At 34.4% G+C, this 21,462-nt stretch overlaps 2 protein-coding genes across 2 annotated transcripts; one reads left to right on the forward strand and one right to left on the reverse strand.

The window, feature by feature from the left end:
- The first annotated feature begins 1,272 nt into the window (after positions 1-1,272).
- LOC114397477 (leucine-rich repeat extensin-like protein 2) lies at positions 1,273-2,503 on the forward strand. The gene has a single exon (XM_028359519.1). It carries the CDS (start codon positions 1,698-1,700, stop codon positions 2,217-2,219), a length of 522 nt encoding a protein of 173 aa, XP_028215320.1. The 5' UTR covers positions 1,273-1,697; the 3' UTR covers positions 2,220-2,503.
- A 627-nt stretch (positions 2,504-3,130) lies between these two features.
- On the reverse strand, positions 3,131-20,390 carry LOC114397476 (protease Do-like 7). Its single transcript, XM_028359518.1, has 24 exons — positions 20,105-20,390; positions 19,954-20,024; positions 18,810-18,944; positions 18,185-18,243; positions 18,064-18,100; positions 17,484-17,609; positions 17,254-17,343; positions 16,014-16,079; positions 15,862-15,918; positions 15,709-15,774; positions 14,418-14,525; positions 13,665-13,745; positions 13,102-13,151; positions 12,561-12,726; positions 11,119-11,631; positions 9,623-9,805; positions 9,421-9,526; positions 8,707-8,877; positions 8,546-8,625; positions 6,998-7,225; positions 4,895-5,110; positions 4,588-4,745; positions 4,181-4,292; positions 3,131-3,721 (listed from the first exon to the last, which is right to left on the reverse strand). Exons 1-24 carry the CDS (start codon positions 20,388-20,390, stop codon positions 3,545-3,547), a joined length of 3,342 nt encoding a protein of 1,113 aa, XP_028215319.1. The 3' UTR covers positions 3,131-3,544.
- Between the last annotated feature and the right edge of the window lie 1,072 nt (positions 20,391-21,462).

The raw sequence follows: 21,462 nt of genomic DNA on the forward strand, positions 1-21,462 counted from the left end.
TGATATATCTGATGCAAATGAAGACCATACAACTCGTACATGAATGGTTGGCATGCAACTGAAATTGGGAGTGACCAAGAATAATCAAGAGGTAAAAAAGGAATGGCTCATCCTATCCAAGAAAAAGTGTGTAACTACACTTTTTTAATTCTAAATTCCTGGCATGTGATTCCTTTCTTAATGTGCTACCCCAAACCAATTTTTTTTTACATGCACTCTCATTTTGTTTTTAGATACTGTGCACAAGTCAAAATGTATATGACTATATATAAAAATTCATGAAAGGAACTACAATAACTCTGAAATTGTGTCTTGGCATATATTTCCTGTTGGTTACATCCAACATGGTGGTGGAGAGAAATTAATGAATTGTATGTTACCTAAGAAAAATTTATATATATATATATATTCTGATTGACTAGTGTGGTGTCTGTTAATAAAAAGCATACATAGAAACTAATGAAGAACTAAAAAGTGCTTAAATGAAAAGCTGAGTCTTTATAAAAAGTTAATCCGTCTCAGAAAATGATGGGAAAAGACATAAATAAAAGATACTTCTATTCTTCTATGTCACAAGTGCAAGCTACATTAAATAATTGGTTAATAAGGGGAAGAATAATGACAGCTTCCCACTTTATGCAAAGTGATGGAAGCATTCTATTCTATTGTTAAGAGGTGAGCAAAGAAAGGTTAATTTCCCCTTATACTTTTCATTTTAACAGATAATAAAGTACGATTTGGACACGTCAACCAGAAAAAAATGGTTTGAACTTAGATTTCATTTGAAACTAAAAACTAAAATTAAATCGGTTTAAAGATTTCATTTAATTTGCTTTCCTGCCATCTTGCTAAACCCTAAAAAAATAGCTAATCGTTGACAGATGAAGTCTTTATTCATTTCTTTTTCTTTTCATTTCTAATATATAATGATTATGATATGATATGATTAAATACTAATTCTAATTTTATGTTGTAAGGGAAATGGCAAGGTAGAATTTCATTTTCTGTTTTACTTCTATGTAAGATTGTGTCCACTACCCTACACAAGCTAGTTTGATGACCTTATAGTTATACCTCATGCAATAGCCATGAAAGTTAAATAGCATACACAATAGAGTGAGAGAAAACTATGGTGCAATTGATGCCTGAATCTGATCATCATTCCTTAAGCAAAAGGCAAATATTCTTATGCACCGTCATAAGTATAGGGAATAAAGAATCCACTATATTGCTCTTTGCTAGAATGTATTTGGAACATATAGTTTCTACAAAAAAAAAGTAAACCTTCTCAGAAAGTGAGGTTTTTCTCACTAAACTCTCCAGAAAGCTTATACAAGATTGACCATTCTCTCATTTCTCAAACCCCTAATTGAAAGAGTCGACACAAGGTCCCCTACATTTACAACAACCACATTCAATTCCCTATCAAACAGTGTTCAAGCACACATAATTGAGCAAACTAAGTTTGTCTTACCTCGATCTCATACTATATGCAATTTCCAAAATGACCGAAGTTACCTAATCTAATGAATGATCTTTGCTTTATCATGTCTCTCGTGCACTCAACGTGAGACAAGAACATCAACACAACCCCTTCATCATTCTTCACATACCCTCTCTCTCTCTCTCTCTCTTTCTCGTTCATTTTTATACCTTGACTTAAAGGAGAAAATTCCCAAGTCCCTACTACTCAGAGAATGGCTTCTCCAACACTGAGTTTGTGGCCTCAAAAGCCTACAATAGTGTTGTTCCTTATATGCGTTTCATTTTCATATTCAGTTGAAGAAGCCATAACATCTTCTAAGAAGTTAGACCAACCAGTGTTTCCTCCACCAGCATACACTGAGATCAAGTGTGCATCATGTCCTTGTGGAGACACCTGTGGTGAGCAACTTCCCCCACCACCTCCACCATCTCCTCCTCCTCCCTGTCAATCACCACCACCACTGCTACCATCGCCACCACCACCACCACCACAGTCTCCACCACCTCCTAAGTTTCCCTCTTGTCCACAGAATTGCAACCCCTTGCCACCACCACCACCACCAAGATTCGTATATGTGCCTGTGCCAGGTGTACCAAAACCATACACTTGGGTATATTATTACTCTGCTGCTGAAAACAGAGGTGTGGGGTTCCTTGTTTTGGCTGGTTTGGGAGGACTCTCAATGGCAACACTACTCTTGGATGACATCATGAAGCTAAAGCTATATTTCTGAAAATAAGTTTAGTCTAAATGTTTGATTCTCTTCCTTATTCTTGTTCAGATTATTTTTTTTCTATATCTAGTTTAATCCCCATGCACTTATTATTATGTCTTTCCTTCAGGAAAATTGATTCTGATGTGTGATGCACAATAATTCAAAATCTTAGTTGATTTTTTTTCTTCTATTCTTTACGTGTGTGTATTACTTTTCAGTTGATGATTTAGTTCATGCAGGATCACCAGGTTGCTATAATATGTATAGTATGTAGCTTGAATAAAATTTAAATCCTTTAAACATGACGATGTTATGTACCTGTCATTTATCAACCATGTTTCTCAATGTGCACCAATTTTCTTTTAGTAAGAAAACTAGTGTTTTGAATTTGATGCAACAAAAGATTAAATTAATTAAAAAGTCCCCGTTCTGAACCAAATGGGGAAAAATGATATACAAGAAAGGGACAAACTGTAAGTCTCTTTGGTGATTATTGGTTTGGATGCTCCAGTTCATTTATGTGTGAAATTGCCCGATAATGCCAAAAGAATAGTACTAGTAGTTGCTATAATCAGATTTTCAACCTTCCTTTCTCTGTCCTTTTTTTTTTCTTTTATAATTTTGTTATCTTTATTTGCACGTCTATTTCCCACCTTGTAATAGCATGTTTGTTTTCACTGGTGTCTATTCCGTTTCGCATCAAAGAGAAGCTAAACGTGTTTCTAGTTTCTTCCTCTGTCACCAAGCAGATGAAAATGAAAGTTCGAAACACAATTAAAACTTTGTCAATCTAAAATACTGGTTTTCTCGCCTTTTTTAGTATTCAAAGTGGAAGTTTACTATTATTCGGATGAGGGGGCATGAGTACGAAGCAAAATAAAATGGAACCATGTAGTTTTTTTTCCCCAGTAAATTATTACGATATAATCTATCTATATAATACCTAGGGTATTTATTTACATTGCAATGAAGCAACTGATGGTTGACAAAATATTCACAAACCAAAAAAAAAGTTTTTTTTTGTCGTCAATACATAGAAAGCTATAAATATTTTTCATTTTTCTTTTATTATCCAAGCTTTCCAGCATCCAATATAATTAACCTACAAGTCATATGTTGCGGTACATAACCGAATAAATAATTGCCAGCCTGAATCGAATGCCTCATAAATTATCAATCATGGCAATGCAATAGAATATCTTTGGACGAAGCGCATCAAATTTGCAACGAGGCAGCACTGGTAAACCATAATTCTGAACCTGAAGAAGCCTTCCACAAGATTTTTTATACTCCAGCGCAGCTGCGTCCATAGGAATTTGAAAGAATTACATTGCTCCGATCATTCAGACCGTACTGCAGTTCAATCCCTTGATTATATTGCGATGCCACATCGCACTATTAGGATCAAATCTCAATTCCCACGTAGGCCAGTAATGCAAATCTTGCTTCAATGTTAGGACTCGTGGCTTCCCATTGAGGTGAATTGTCTTTACACGAACAAACTCGCCATGTTCTAGTTCCTGCCATTCAATAAATAATTTAAGAGAATACCAAAAAAGAGCAGCTTGTCAAGTCGTAGAATAAATGTGCAGCCAAAAAACGTTATGCCATGCTATCAAACTGTGGTATTAGATCCTGAGTCATCATGGCAAAAGTTACAATATTCTTTACAAATCCAGATTTCTCGGGCATAAAAAGGAAAAAGCTTGCAGCAGAAACATCACGGGTTTACAAATTCCTTAAATGTTTCATGTCAATAAATAAGTAATAGATCAACCTTTATTAAGTGGATAAATTAATCATATAAAATGAAACACACACCATAGATGTTCCACATGTACGCATGCCATGCATTTTTGTGTATTCAAGATCACCACGGGCACCGTATCATATCACATATATATAAGCTCTAACTAGGAAGAAAGGGGTGGTAACAGCATGTAAGTGTGAGTTACATACATGCACAGTAAATTGCATACCTTTGTCACATTAACGAAAGAATCTATATTTGGAGTTGGTTTTCCATTAATTTCAACTATCCACTGAAGAGCATATAGACCATATCTATGTACAGGACTCCCATGACACCACCTGTAATTTAACAAATTTTGTTGTAAGCAGATGCTGTAGTCATGCAAGCATGCAATGCAAGAGCAGGAGCAAGTTATTATTACAAATTTACAATTCAGACCATACATGTAGTTATCTAGACCAATATCAAAGGCCACCACATGAAGTTGACATAACAGCAGCAGTTTGTAAACAAAATACAGTAGGCCTTCATACAATTTTACATATAATTATCCTACAATGCCACTCCATTAATCAGGCACTTTTTTACACTTATGCAGACTTAAAATTTGCAAGCGCAAAGTTAAAATCATACCTTGCCACATATACACCATGACCTTCTTCGGGAAGAAATCCAAGAGCACGCACTGCTGGATGTGGATCTTGGACAATACAACCACACCAATTAATTGCACGAGCAGTACCATTTCCATCCCTAACATCTGTTCCCACAAAAAGTTCAACCTCTTGTCCCTGACACAATCACACAAATCAATAAGGCATAATCATAATACATATGCCACAAATAAAGAAAGACAAAGTTCCATTTTGCAGGCTCCACAAACTCAATCAAAAGAAAGAAATAAAACAACTTTAATCAGGGAGCAGATATTGTCACATACCTGCCGGAAAATAGTCAAGTGAAGCTTCCCATCATTGGCGTCGGATTTGTCTAAAGCTTGGCAAGCATTTTCGATGTCACGGAAGCATGTCACTGGTTCTTTGTTGATTGCTAAAACCATGTCCCCTTGTTCTAAAAGATTCTCAGCCTTTGATCCAGCCAAACAACCTTTAACACGTAAAACCTGACGTCTTACTGGATCTTTCTTAACAAGTGCCTACAATATGTGACCAAAAACGATTAATACCAAATCAAGACGATGGTAACATCAAAGCTAGTTCTTTCATGTTTCAATAAGTGAAAGAAGGTAAGGGAATCCATTAAGTAAACAACAAACAAACAAGAGGCAACATAAATTGTCCTCTACTCTGCTTGTTTGAAATACTTCTTGAGGTAAAGATGGACAATAGAAAAAACTCAAAAACTGAGGACTTGTCACCAGTACCAATCCATAATGTCATTTTTCTTATAAACCCACATGGTGCCAATTCTAGAACAAACATAACAAAAGAAATCATTTGGGTAAATTATACTGTTTTGGTATTTGTCTAAACTATACTCACATCTAATCTTGATTTTTTTTTTAAAAAAAACTTCACTGCTTTGAATACATGCCACCCTATATCCTGTCTTTTATACATTAATATATTAGTTAATCTTATGTACTACTAGGAGCCATTCAGAGCGTTGAAAGTACAACGATAAGGGAGGTCACACACACAAAATACAAGGCAGGTAAGACAATCAACAAAGTTTCTGAAATAAAAAGGAAGATAGTAATTTAGACAAAACTCATAGGAAGCTAGTGTGGTTCATTTTATTCATATTTTAGCCAATGCATGATGCATGACTACAACCATGTGACAACCACATCTGTTATAAATTTCGCATTGAGTAGAATAGGAAGCTCAATGTGGTAACTAAACCTTAGGATTCTCCTACCTAATGGACTAATCTTTTGGGTTGGTCTCTCATGTGCTTAATTCATAACAATTGGTGCTCTGGTCGAGAGTTGAGTTACGAAAATTATCAGATTTAGATAACTGAGAGAACAGAGAAAAAAAAAAAAGAGAAAGTATTGAGAACAGAAAAAAGAAAAATTGATATTATTGATTCTGAAAAGTTAACCTTTTAATGCAGTTACAAAGGAGGTATTTATAAACCTCTAGCCCTTGAAACTAATCACAAAGTAACTAACAACTAACTAACAGAATTCTGTTAGTGAAAGAAAAGTAGTTAGCTGTCTAACTGTCCTGCAATAACTGTTTGTAATCAGTTATTTTTATACATTCATTCTAATAAAAATGACTACCTGCAGGCTAGATTAAGATGCAATCTACTGAATACATTGGTGTGTGAAGCCGCCAATGTAAGGGAAAGCATAGTGAAGCCACCATGGGTGCTCTCATTGAGAGTTGAGCTGCGGAAATAACTAATTATAGGCTAGATTAAGATGCAATGTACTGAATACAGGAGTGTCTTCCAATGTAAGGGGAAATAGAGTGAAGCCACCATGGACATGTTTCTTAAAGGGGGTAGCAATGTTATGAATCTTACATTGAGCAGAATAGGAAGTTAATGTGGTAATTAAGCCTCGGAGTTTTTCCACATAATGAACTAGTCTTATTGACCACTCCTCCTGTGCTTAAGCCTTAAGTCATGACAACATTCATCACAATTCACAAATAGCATCTAATTTCATATAGTAAAACCAAAAAGAACTTCTGCAGTAATCATCCAAGGAAGAAAACAAATTTTCTACATGTTGGAGGCATCAGATGGTAGTGCATTCAGTTAAAATGGAATGCTATCTATGATCATTGATACACAGTAGTATTTGTTGTTGCTTCTATCTTATTTAGTGCAGGAAGGGCTACACTAGAACCTTAAATCTGGTTCTTATGCAGTAATGCAGAAAGAATAAAATCTTAAATAGCAAATTCAGCCATGGACAGGTAATCATAAATATATAAGGCTGTAACATAGCATTTTTTTTTTAAATTTTAATTGCTAAAGTGAAAATAGCATTACATATTGCATGCATAAGGAAAGAAAGTAGTCCTACAGGTAAAAACTCAAACTATTAAAAGCAAGATATTCATACCTGAATCCAATCATCACTTAATCCAAAACTCCGAGCCTTTGAAAGCAATGTTGGATAAAGTTCAACCTCTAGAATTCTCACAAGTGGCATAGGCCTTTTGACACCATTTATAAGAAGAGGTGACCCATTTGCACCTGATATAATCTTGTCAAGGACCTGACTTATTGCATAAATTGGAATACCCCTCACAAATTGATGATCTTCTGAGGTGCTGCAACCAAATTTCAGCTGCAACAGGGGATTTTAGCATCCACATAAAAAGTATGTCACAATTCAGTCAGGGTTCATCATATAAATACTCCCACTCCCTTTCACAAGAAATGAAAAAATAAAATAGAAAGTTATATGCCATGGCCTAGGGTGGGTCATGGCCTAGGGTGGGCCATGACCCACACACAAGCTAGTTAACTTGGTAAGCCTTTAAACTTCAAAATTTAGCAAGAAAAAGGAAGCATAATAATTTACAAGTCCTATATTTCAACAAAATCTGTCAAAATTTTGGCAAGGTTTCTCCGATATTTGTTTTCCTAATTAGAAATGAAGAGGAATAATGGAACATAGAATTCAAGGACCAAATTGACCACCCTAGGCTTTTCTTAATTGATATTAGAATTTTAATTGAAAAGGAATAATGGCATTATAGACTTCAAGGACCAATCCACCATCAGGTAGCCATTTGAGGTTTGGGTAAAATTTCTCTTCTCTCGTCTCTTTCTAGTTTTCATCTTTCTTCTCTTGCCCTTCTTCTACGAGGACACAACTGTTTGAAGTCAGGCTTTATTATATTAAACAAATGAAAAAAACCAAAAACCATAGAATATGTACATTGTTTCAAGTCTCTCATCAGGAATTTTACTCATGACGGGATCATATAGACAAGGTCTAAATGTCTAATTATTCTTCTTCTATAATTTCTATTTGGAAATTAGTATTAAGGTAGCATTGGACTGCATTTCTAGTTCCTACCAGCGGTCCTTCATTAGTAAGTCATTTATAAGTACCACCATAAGCCCTTGTTAAGGCTTGTTGTATGTCCTAACCTTGAAAAGGGGCAACCTTATCCCCTACTTAACTTCTATTCGCTAAAAGAATAGAACTTAAGGTTAATTAGCGTCAACTGTGAAGCAACCAACCTTGCTAAAAGTTTAACCTGTTAGAAGACTTGGGAGTGGTTTTAACTAAAATTTCTAACATGCCACCCGATGCAAAAAAGAAAAAAAAAGATTTGGAGTGTGGACATTACATAGACTCCACCCAAATCATGTGTTGAAAATTAAATTAATCTAATAATAACAATAATAAAAGCATTGCAAAGTTTGAACTTCTGATGATCTAGTCTACCTAAAAGCCACTCACTCATTATGCCATGCCAAAGGATGAACCCTCCTGAAAGCATAAGCTGTTCAAAGAAGGCTCAGGAAAGGTTTTTATTGATGTCATTAAGTATTAGTTTTATCATTCAATTTGCTTCTAGCATTTTTTCCAATAGTGGCCCTAATGAAAAATGTCCAGATCCATCCCAGCAAGCAGAGAATAAACAGTATAAACCTGAGTTGAGAAGCTTCCCCATATAGCTTGGACCCTTCCTTGTTCGTCTGTTAGCACACCCGAAAATGTACTGCCAAAATCTGTATTTAAACACATGAATAGTAAGGCATTTTATCAGTACAAGTAACATGATTTAACAACAAGAAGCTATCCAAGTTTACCTGTATCAAGCTCAATTACTTCCATATTGGTTGCTCTATAGCGAGGGGAATCAGCAGATCCTATATTTAATGCAGCACAAGGATTGGTAACAACTGATTTTCTAGAAGTTGCTTGTAGGCTTCTACTCAACCCCACAAGATAAACAGAATCACCCCGGCGTAATGCTGGCTCTGAAGAAGAAAATGTACTAAACGTGAGTCTTTCAACAATATAGATAAATAATTGTTGAAGTACATAAGCCCTCAAACTTCTCCCTTCTCTCATCATCTACATCTAAAATGTTTATATCTTCAAAACAAAACTTTATTTACCTTTAAAATATTCCCTCATCCCTTGCTAGAGTAGTTTAATCATTTACCAGAAGCAATTAACTTCAACAAGAAAACGTAAAACTATCAAGTATCAACTACACATTTATGTAGTAATAAGTTCATACAAAGTTCATTACCTCCACACATATCATGATATCCTCACAGGTAAGATAAGTATTCCTTGACAGAAAGGGGACAGGAGAAATTGGAACGCACAACAAGTCATAAAAAGATTTTATTTATTATTCCTAATCACATTCAACCAAAGTATGGATAGTAGTCTTTAGTCACAGACTGATGTCAATGAGAATGAAACATGTTCTTCATTCCCAAATCTGGATCTGATAAAGATGAAGTCACATTAAAATAGTCGAAATTTAGCAATTACATGTTGAAACCCACCTGGAAGTAACTCTGCAGCACGAACAACTGAACCCCCAACGGGTCCCAATGCTGAGGGATCATATGATATGAGGGCATAATTGTGAACAGGATGGAGAAATACCACCTGCAAATATAAGAGAGGGACAATAAGGTAAAGAAAGACAATCTTCTTGTTTATTCATTTATTTTATTGGTGTCCCATTCTTTTGGAAAGATTTACCTCTCCTGGAATTTCAACAGGGAAGGCGGCGAAAGATAGCATTACATCAGAGGCAGATATTGCAACTGTATTCTTGTCAACTGCAACTAATCCCATATCTTGGGAGTGATAAATTATGACACCAGTTCCAAAAAAGTGCTGTGAATGAACACCATCAAGCATACAAGATGGGGGAACATGAACCTGCATATCCCACATGATTTTAAAACCATAGGGAAACCAATAAGTCAGTACCAGTACCGTGCTACAACATCAAGCATTGTTGTCATAACTCAAAAGGGATTATATAATACAATTTTTTTATCAGAAAAATAGAAATGTCCTAGATTAATGAACTTAAACACTTAAATATGACAGTAATGGGCGGGGGAAAAGATGATTTAAAAAAAAATAAAAAACATGGGACACCAGAAGCCATATTGCATCTTTCACATCAATAAAACAAAAGGCTGATAGGCAATTTGGACCACATATCACAGCTAAGACTAAAACAATTAGACTAACAAAAATAAGGGCAGACTGTTTCGATAAAACTCCCACAATGGCAGGATCAAGGGAAGAGTCAGATCCATTATGGGTCTACTTAGTCAGCCTTTGCATTTGCAAGAGGCTAATTCCACAATTTGAAATCACACAGTAGCAACTCCAACCATTGCACCAAGGCTCCCCTTCACAATTAGACTGACAACAAAAACAAATGAACTACAGCAAACCACAATTATAGACATTTTATATTACATGGAAATTCCTGGGCCCAAAACAAAAGGTAATATTTAGTTAAGGGATTAGAAAAGGAAAACATCAAGGAACTCAGGCTCCATACATCCACTGATTGTCTACTAGGACTGTCCTAAAACCATACTTAGAGGAGAAATAAGAGATATCTTGAAAAGGGAATCACATATTAAAAACATATACCCAAGTATATTATGAAATAGCTGTAAAAACAAAATTAACATTGCTAGGTTTATTCTATAATTACATTAAAAAATTAAAAATTAAAATGCGTCAGTCACCTCTGCCCTCCAGAAAAAAACTTTTTGAACTTCATTGGTGACAGCTTCTGAGTTTGCTTTAAAAGTTTAAATAATGAAAATGTTCCCTGTTTCCAAAAATCAGAAACACACACCAAATGCAACAATTCATGATAGAAACATTTTGAAACACTTCCTAATCAGTTAAAATAACTTCCAATCAGGCCAAAACAAAAAAAAATGAATTGAAATTCATGTTAAGACCACAAAAATTGTTAAATTTCACTACTTTCAAAAAGGAACATATATTATATTAATTTTATAAAAAAAAAGAGTGAAACTCATCTTAAACCTCCAAAAACAACTAAATTTTTAAAAGTTTTGGTACTTTTAATGAGGTCACCTGAAACTCATGGAGGAGACACCATAATGAGGACATCATATAATTTTAGTATCATTCATGCACTATGCATTCCAGTGAAGCTACTTATCAAAATAGTGATAAAATTTCTACAATAATACCTCAAACATCACAAGAGTCGGCTCGATCACACGTTCAGCAACTGACGCATTTGCTGTAGCTGCAGTTGCACCCTGATAGTCCATTAACATGTCATCCTGTATAATACTTGATTTTTCTATCTTAGTTTCCCTGGTATCATTTAAGGAAAAATCAGCAACAAGATTTCCATCAGCTGATAAATCTTCCTCCACTTTTCGTTTTTTCACCACACCATCAGATGCATTGTGGTGAGATACACACTCTGAGGGATCTTCACAATTGGTTTCCATGCTAGTGACACCATCAACAAACTCCTGATTGTTATCTCCAAACACATGTCCCCCACAAGCACGCTCACCAGTTAGTGAAACTGGCTGTCTAGACAGATTGTCAACATCTTTAGCACCCAATGATAGGAAGGGGGAATCAAGCTTAAAAGCAGGTTTAGCATTCCAAAGGCCAGTACTGTCATCACGAGTGTATATCTGGGGTGGTACATACCATTCATGCCTATCAACGGTCACTAAAACAGACTGCAGCCCCATCAACCATGTTAGTGAAACAAAATCAGAAATTTGTTATACCTTTTAAATGACCTCTGTGCATTAAATGCAAAAAGGAACATATATACAAACATATGAATATACCACTGCTTCTAACATGAAAATATTATCATGTGATTCATGTCGGATCAGAAAGTCAATCCGTTTCTAATATCAGCAACAAATGTCAAGTTCAATTATCAACAACATATAATATTGAACATAAATACAAACATAGAAATATACCACCGCTTCTAACATGAAAATATTATCATGTGATTCATGTCGGATCAGAAAGTCAATCCGCTTCTAATATCAGCAATAAATGTCAAGTTCAATTATCCACAAAAAACATGCAATATTGAACATTAATGTAGTGCTGATAATCTGCTAGATTAATGTACCAGTAGACTCCACTGTAGAGTTAGAATAAAGTTTACATCATTAAGCCAATTTTCTATAGAATAAACTTTTCATAAAATCCACCCGAGTCAAAAACTTAACAAAATGTAAACCATCCCTGTAAAGTTAGATGCTTATCATAAACCATTAACATATACAACCATATAAACTGACTTCTACAAAATCGAAGGAACATAATCTAAATATGTATACCAATCACGTGTATAAATAGTTACAAGTATAGCATTACATACCCTAAATCTTATAGACCAAAGAAAAATAAATAAATAGAAAAGGTCATTGTTTTCTTTGAAATATCATAAACACAACATAATCAGTGAGGGGCTGTTTTCTATTCATGAACCACTAGGACAATTTTATTGCAAATATATAGATCAAGGTTTAAAAAGACCAATCAATACCGTATGAAAGTTATGAAAAGAAGTAATCAACAGTATCAGCATTCTGCAAATATACACTAATTTAAAATTATATGTTGATTGCACAGTAACCGTTACCTTCCTTCGATGACGATCAGTGTAGCTTATATATTCCAATGGTACTCGAGCACCCCTGGATAGCTTAGAAAGAACTGATATTAGTTCATCAAGACATGATATTTCTTCACCAGCAAATTTCTTAATTATTGCATGGCGAGGAACTCCTGCTCTGAAGAGCATATATCTGCAAAAGGTAATTATCACATGTTCAATAAAGCATGTTCTATATACCAAAATTTTAAATAAACATCAGAGGGATCCTCGCCCTCGTCCCTCCACGAACAACTCTAGCAAATGAAGACAAACTTGATGCTAGACTCAAGGTTATTTGCTAATTTGTCAAGTGATGAACAATTTCAAGGAATTCTTAAATACAAGAGATAAGTTTACAACATCTTCATAAAGTTATAATAAATAATTTCATTCACCTAACTCTATACATGATTTTGATAAGCATTATCATCAATATAAACTACAATTCCCTAATATTTTCTCTGCCCATTAGGCTGTAAATAGTTATCAAGTTTGGTAAATTCAATGTTTATCAAAGTATACATACCCTGGTTCAGCCACATAAACAAGACCACAATGGAAACGGAAGTTTCTAGCCTGCAGTAAAAAGATGAAAACATAACCAAAATGAGACAGTTTGCTTAAATTGGAAGAGTAATGGAAGCAACCTTGGGGAGGGTGAGTAACATATTGAGAGTTTTAAGACAGTATGTTCTCGAATAACTACGTTCCAGTAACCACAACTGGAAACAAACTGGTACCCTATAATATATAATAAGAAAGGTAAATCGACCATTTAGAGGGAATAGTACTTTAGTATAAGACGAAAAACATCTTAAATAGAGACAGATGGACCAATAGAATGAAGGAAAAAGGCCAGCGTACAGAGATAGATGGACCAATAGAATAAAGGGAAAAGGCCAAACACTACTCTAATAATATCTTCAATATAAGAAACATGGTAAACATTCAAGACATTTTTCTTCATTTGAACAGACACCTCCTTCGGCCTCCCAAGCAGCAAGCCAAATCATATTCAACTAAGTGTTCTTTAGAGAACACAATATAAAATACAGTAAACATTCCATTTCTGAGTTCAGCCCAACTAACCTGCTGATAAGAAAGAGGATGTATTACTGCCCCACTCACTTCTAAGAAATAATCAGGCGTTATTGAGTGCAAATCTTGCACCTGATACAAAATTTTATCAAAAAAAAAAGTTAGCAAAATGGTAAGCAATAATTGGATTTTCAATAATCATTATTCAAGCAGCCAGTATAACTCTTGAGCAAGCTTCATGTTAGCAACAAAGGACCTACTTTTATGCTTTCATCAGATTCTTTCTGTTCAATATTACTTCATGGGTAAATATTTCCCTATTTCATGGCTGGCACGATGCAGAGTGCTAAGTTTGGTTCATCTTGTGTCCATATTTAATAAACCTCTTTTGATGGGTGGTCAGGCCACAAGTCGGTCGAACCCAAATTTATAATTATCATGCATTTGATTACAAAGGATTAAAGAATCACAAAATCTTCAGAAAATTACTATCTGGCCACTGTATTGCTTTCAAACAAAATTGTTAAACCAGTATAATTCTGGTCTATTATTAAATGTATTTTCAGATCTTCACAGGCTAAGTTTTGATGAAATTAGAAGGATATACAAAGTAAAAGTTTGATGATGCTCTTGACTTATTTACCATTTTATACAGTTAGGTTTCCTTCAGCCCCCCTCTCTTCAAAAAGAGTGGAGGTTGCAAGTAGATCACCATGATGCCCTTCCCATAGAAAATATATGTGTTTGGGTATGTCAACAAGTACTAAACTACTCATAGTAAATATCCAAGAATAAAAATCTCACCGACAATGTTAAACTCTTAGATGTGCCACCCCTTTCAATTTGTAATTCAATATTCTTGTTTACACTGTCATCAAGTAGAGTCTCAAGTTTCAGAAATTGAGTAATGACCTGCAATGAAATTTAGAGTCAAGTTCTAGAAAACAGGCTCCAGTGTCTAATACCACCCACAAACAGTACATGGACAGTGAAAGACCCTGTTTTTGCAGCCTTTCAAATGCAAGAAAATAATTCTTGAAACCAATAATCACTCAATAAATGGGAAAAACTTAAAAAAAAGTGAAGTTAATACTACTCCCTCCATCCCTAAATATAAGACACTTATAACTAATTCACACTTATTAAGAAAATTGGTTAATATAGTCAGTAGCATTAAATTTGTCTATAATATTTTTCCAAAATTACCCTTAAAATTATTGAGACTATAACTTTGTCTATAAATTTTTTCCACTTGATTACTTTCCACCCAAATTATTGGGAAAAACTCAAGTCTCAGATCGGTTAAAGATAGTACCAAGATAGAGTATATAAGTGGGGGACTGGGGGGCAACCCTCACCTTTCAAGCCAGCTTTGTAAGGTTGAGTTTAGCTTAAAACCCAAATCCTAAGATAAATAATTAATATATGGAGAGAGAATATGGTAGTTGAGTTTTAATTTTAAAACAAAACTCTTCAATTCTCCAATACTCGTAAGAGAGGAAAAGAGATAATTTGTGGCATTTATTATTTATGAATTAAAAAAATTAAGGGTATTTTAGTAAAAAATTAATTAATGTAAAGGACAGTTAGAAAAGAGTCTTATAAGGGATAAGAAAATTTAAAAGAAAGTGTCTTATATTTAGGGAGAAGAGGAATACTTAGGACTCCTAGAAATCCATACTTCAAAAATGCTTTTTTCAACCAATGGGTAACAAAAGACATAGTAGATGTGTAAACAATAAGTGATTCATATTTGTAACTTTTCCAAGCAGCAGTCTCCTTGTCTCTGTGTACCTAAGTTGAGCATAATTATCACAAGCAGCAATTTGGATGTACAACAGTACAACTACTTCTATCCGAAAGAATCTCTTCTTACAATTTTCCTTCAATGTCAGCCCTCCATAATCAAGTATGACCTTTTTGTGACCAGTTCTCATACCTCTAGATGAAACATAAACCCCAGTGTTTCACTAAGGACGATAAACAAACTAAATCTACATCAAACATAAAATGACAGAGAACCCAAGAAAGAACAGAAACAAAATGGGGAGGGTAGGGCAGAAGAGCAAAAATTTTTCCCTTCAAACAAACTTACTTCTCCATTGACACGAACAACAACATCACCCGGTTCCAAGTGTTTATAACCCGGACCACCTGGCACCTAAACAAGTCAAGGAGTAAAGCCAAAGAAATTGAAATGGAATAACAACTCAAAAAAGATTAACATTCTACATAACAATTTGCTTACCACAGAGTCCACAACAAGCATTCCAGTTTCACCAGCTGGAGAAGCATGACGTACTATCTGCATAATTTAAGAGCAGTGTAAATAATTCAGGGGATATTTGAAGGAAACTGCCACTGAATAAGGATAACCTGAAAAAATTATATAATAACAACCTGCTCTGTCTCACTTCTGAGGCCAAGTCGACGAGTCTCATCAAACCCTTTATGGAGAAATGTCATCTATATCAAATTTTACACAAAGAAGAAATAAAATAAGATTGTGTCATACCCAAATGAAATGCCCATTTACAGAACCAAGAAAAAAAATCTATACAACCATCTCTAATCTCATCCAATATATAAGAAACAAAAAAATTAGCAGACAAGCAGACTAAAGATGCAAGAAACAAAAATATCTAAAAATTACAAAATGATAAGTCAAACCTCTACAATCAAAGCACATCTGCAATGAGCAGACAAACAGAAAAAAGATGGGAGGATCTTGAAAGTACTAATTACAGCAAGTGTCTTGTGATCTATAACAAACAGTGAAGAAGTAAATTAAAGATGTAAGGAATAAACATTATCTTGAGATTACTTAAAGATACAACATATGTCAGTATTTTCATGCAAATCCATTGCCAAAATTTAAAAAAAGTTGATTCAATAACAATGGTAAAACCATAAACAAGAAATCATACAGTTAGCATTTGGCATTTTACACAATATATAACTAGTTGGTATCACTTTCAATGTCTAAAGTATAAATATACGCCGATAACCAAATATGCCATTTCATGTTCCAACAGTCTCAGACCCAACAAGTGCACCTAGAAACTTAGCAATGGAGACATTTCAGAAAAATAAAGTGGACAAGTCTAGGCAGGTACTATAACAACTCTTGCAAAAATAGTTTTCTCATAAATCAGTTTGGAGACAACAATAAAGAATATTTACTCTTTAACAATTCCTGATAAATAATAAGCCTACAAATGAGACATCATAATATGAAAGGAGAAAACAGAGGGCCATCCATGAATGAGTTCACTAAGGATGAAACAAAATATAACACTCAAATGTCCTGAAACAGGCCAAGATAAAACCTAAAGCTATACTTAATGCTTCCAAGTTCCTAAAGAAAGCAACTTTATATCTTAACACTGCATTTTGATTCTTAACACATAACTAACAACAGATAAATGACCACAGACACCACTAGGCCTTATTGCCATTTGCCACAGCAAAATATTTCAATTTACAAGGAAATTTCCATCAGAAAGAAATTTAATATGGTTAATATTATTCACTGCAATGCAGCATACAAAATATTTAAGCTTCGGTACCACAAAATAGTTTATTATTAAATCATGAGAAAAACACAAAAGGAAGAATCTGCAAAGAATAATTGACAGACCTGAAGTGTACCACGAGGTATAGAAACTGCCTTCCATTTATCAACATAAGTTTCACTTCCCTTTTGAAGAAACCTCAATGCCCTCACAACCTGAAATGTGAATCACTGTATTTAGTTGTTCACTTGTCCTAATTGAATTAGTACATCCCCACTTAGAGGAGCTGAATTTCTCCTTGATTACTACAGGAAGCATCAGACAAGTTCAGCAAAAGTATATATCAAGAGCTCACTCGTTCTAGAGGCAGAAAGAATGCTGATGCACTTGATGACTTGCTCCCAGCATTCAGGGCCACTGCCCTGCCTTGCCAATCTATAACTGGGGAACCACTTGACCCTCCTTTGGTCCCAGATGCTGCCTGAAATGCAAAAATCAGGAGATATATGGTTGCAATAAAGGAATGGGCAAAGACTAGACATGCATATCATATACAGTAATTGTAAATTGTAAATCACTTCTAAAGAAGACTTCAAAATCACATCAGACAAATCACTTGGTCTACGAATTAAGTTACCCAACGCTGGCACAAATTGATTTTTAACCGTTAAAGTTTATTTTTTTCCCCCTATCATTTTTAGCAATGAAGCCTGTTTTCAATTCTAGCATATTTCCACATAAAGTAATAAAAAAAATGAGGAAAACTTTAGTATGCCATTGGATAAATTACAAGACAGACACCTAAACAATTAAAATACAACCTAGGAAGGAAATTAAAGGATGTTAAAATTTGAAGAAAAAAGAAAATAACGTGAACAAACTCATAATTTGAAATTTTAATGTAAATGAAATAAATAATATTTGTTCTCACTTACTTGCATATAGAATGTGTTGAAGTCATTATACCCATCCCTGCATCAAATAATAGATTAACTATCCAAATTATACCAGTTCACAAAAAGAGCACAAAAAAGTTACAGAGATTCTACAACATACTTCTTATAATGAGGAGCATCCCTATCCAAGCGAGCAAGAGTACCAGCCAAAATGGAAACCTGAAAGCAAAAGCCAAAATAATTATACCAAATTTATTGGGAGAAAAAGAACCAAGGTAATGTTAGAAGTTTAGAACACATGATTCTTTTACATCAATAAAAAGCAAGTGGCAATTATGAACACACTGAAAGACTACCAATTTGGGCCATTATTTTAAGAAAATAAGTTTTGATATATAACTTGATTTTAGAAACCAATGGCCTAATAGAAGACAACAAATGAATGTAACTGGACGTATGTTGAAAACAAACCATGATCATGATAAGAAACCAAACCAAAAAAAACTCAGCATACATCATCACTCTGCTTTGTGCAACAATGTTATATTGATTTGGTCAATTTGCCAAGAAAAACATCACTTGCTAGCCATTTGATGAGTATTGATATAAGCATGGAAATCATGTAGCTTTGACCTACGAGAATTGACTTAAAAAATGCAAGACTGGATACAGGGTATAAGTGGAATTGAACTATCAAATGAAACATGTTTGTCCAATGCATCTAAGTCAAAAACCAATTAACATAATGCAGACACAAAATCATAGATGTGAATTTAAGGTAATACCTTCTCACCACTATCATTACCAACAACTCTGATTTCTAGTCCTACACAGGCAGCTTCAGGAGCAAGTGGTATCTCCTCATAGTTCAGAAATTGTATAGCACCAGGATCATAACGAAAGAACCCAAAATCATGTACCTACAGAAGTGTATGTATTTAGTTGGTTGCATCAACAGGCATCCAGTGAAAGAGCAACGGAAAATAATTCTCAGCAAGAATTTATTAATCAAATAAATGAGAATAAAAATACACAGACACACATACAAGAACTCTCTGAGGACCATAATAATTATCAATAAATTTTAAAAATTTCTACAAAGTACAGTTTTAAAATACAAACTCTAGCACAAAAGAAATGAAATGGAGTACAGTAAAACAAAACAAAAAGGGGAACCATTTTGTCATTTCACAATTTAAAAACAAACGGAAAGTTAATAATAACAGTGAAGGTCTTTTGAGATGATAAAACACTCTTCCCATGTGTTTGGTTTCACGTCCAAACCTCAAGACTTAAGTTAAAAACATGGAATAAGAAGCTAACAGGAGTAGCTTTTGCCTTCAAATGGAAGATGGATGTGATTATAAATTGATATGATGCAGTTCCAAACTAATGTGTTTGGATTCACGTTAGATGATCCAGAATCATATTGAAATATTAGCTAATATGATTTTAAAGTAAATGTTCACATATTTGGTTCCACTTTAAGGATTGAAGCAACTTTAAATAACTTTTGCGTTGAAACAAGGAGATTTAGTACTAACTTGCTTTTAGAATAAAAACATTCAAATATAAACTACACCACTTCAAAATCAATTTTGCAAACACACACTTCGTTTAAATAACAATACTCCTAAAGCAGGTAATAACAATACAAACATGTTTTTGTATTTTAAATACTTGTTATTGAAAAACAATGGCGTAGTGATTTCGTATGTTCGTAACAGTTACATAAGATTTGGCCGTCTTCATAGTTCATAGTGAAACGAGTATTTGAGCAAAGAAGTTTCTAGGAAGCAGAATGCATCATGTATAAATGACCAAAACAACAACCGAATGAAAGAAAGGATTCAACTAAATCGCAAATTATTCAACGGTTCACATCATCACATTGAGAAACCAAAGCGAAGACATCAAAAGTTCACTCACCGGATCTCTGTAAATCGGATGAACCGGAACCTCTTCGCGGTTCAGAAACATCGCTTCTGCAACCACCGGACCTACGCATTCGAAACAGAGAAATCGTCAACGCGCGCGGAAATAACTAGAAAATGAGAAATAGCAAGAGCGGCGAGGTTACCTGGCTTGACGACGTGGCGATTGGTGAGAATGATGCCGCGGCGCTTGTCGACGATGAAGCCGGTGGCGTAGCTGGCGGCGGCGGACTCGGTGTCGAAGGAGCGAGTGGCAGTGGTGCGGAGGACGACGACGGCAGGGACGACTCTGTTGAGAGCTTTCCGCCAGTCCTCGGCGGTGGCGACGTTTTCCTGATATGGCGGATCGATTTCCATACAAAGGTCGTCGGTCTTAACGGCGGCGGCGGAATCCAAACCTTCCGATCCGAAGCTCTCCGCTGGATCTCCCATTTCCCGATGAGTGATGGTATTATTACTTGTCTCTGAGCTGAGTGTGTGTTTAACTAGGGCTGAACACAATTAGTCCACGCCAATTACTACTACTCAGCGACCTCAGGTCTGCGCGCGTCGCCACGGAATTCAATGCCTACGTGTTTTTGGGAACATAACTAGCTTGTCAATAATCAACCAATCATCGTCCCAAATCAAATCATTTTCTTCTTAGATTACTCTTTTTTCCCTACCTTTTTTTTAATTCACTTTTTCATTTCTCTCTTTTCTGACGCTACAATATTTTGTCCCTGATATTATCTTTCTAAAACTTTCTTATAAGATTGAAATTATCATTTTTTATGTTTTAGTTCTCAATTAATAGTTCTCTTTTTATTTATATTAAATAAAAAATAAAATCTATCAAAATTAATAATTTTAAATAAATTCTAATCAATGGATAGAGTTTATGAGAAAGAGTGCAACTAACACTCCTATTTTTTTATTCATTAAAATCAAACTTGAATATACAAAATTTACAAGAATTCAAACACATTTTACTATTTTTTTTACTGCTCTAAATTACTATTATTATATCTCTAACTTAATGTATAAGAAACAAATATAACTCATTAAATTCAGTTTGGTAAGAGGGTTTGAATAGTTAATGTGAAATTCAATAATTTAAATTGTGGAAAGTTAATGGGTTTTTTTCACTAAATAAATACATTCTCTCACATGAAACATAAATGAGTGTCTCACTTATAGACTTTACAATAAATTAAAAATATTAAAATAAATAATTAATACATTTGAAAGTAAATTAGTATTTTTTATAGTTAGAAAGAAAGAAAAAAGGTCTGTACTAGTATTTCTTAATCAACGACCGTATCTATAGAAATATCACAAAGAGCTAATAATTGTTTTGCAGAGATAAACGAAATGGTCTTTCTCTCTTTTAATAGTAGTGCTTTTTTTTTCCAAATGAAAAGGTATAAACTTTAGGATTATGTTATTAATTATTAAAATTTTGACTATAGTTTTGCAATCGTGTCGAACTTGTAGCATATGCGAAGAAAGTATCCAAACCATA

This window comes from Glycine soja, chromosome 18 (assembly GCF_004193775.1).
Source record: "Glycine soja cultivar W05 chromosome 18, ASM419377v2, whole genome shotgun sequence".
NCBI classification, from domain to species: Eukaryota; Viridiplantae; Streptophyta; class Magnoliopsida; order Fabales; family Fabaceae; genus Glycine; species Glycine soja.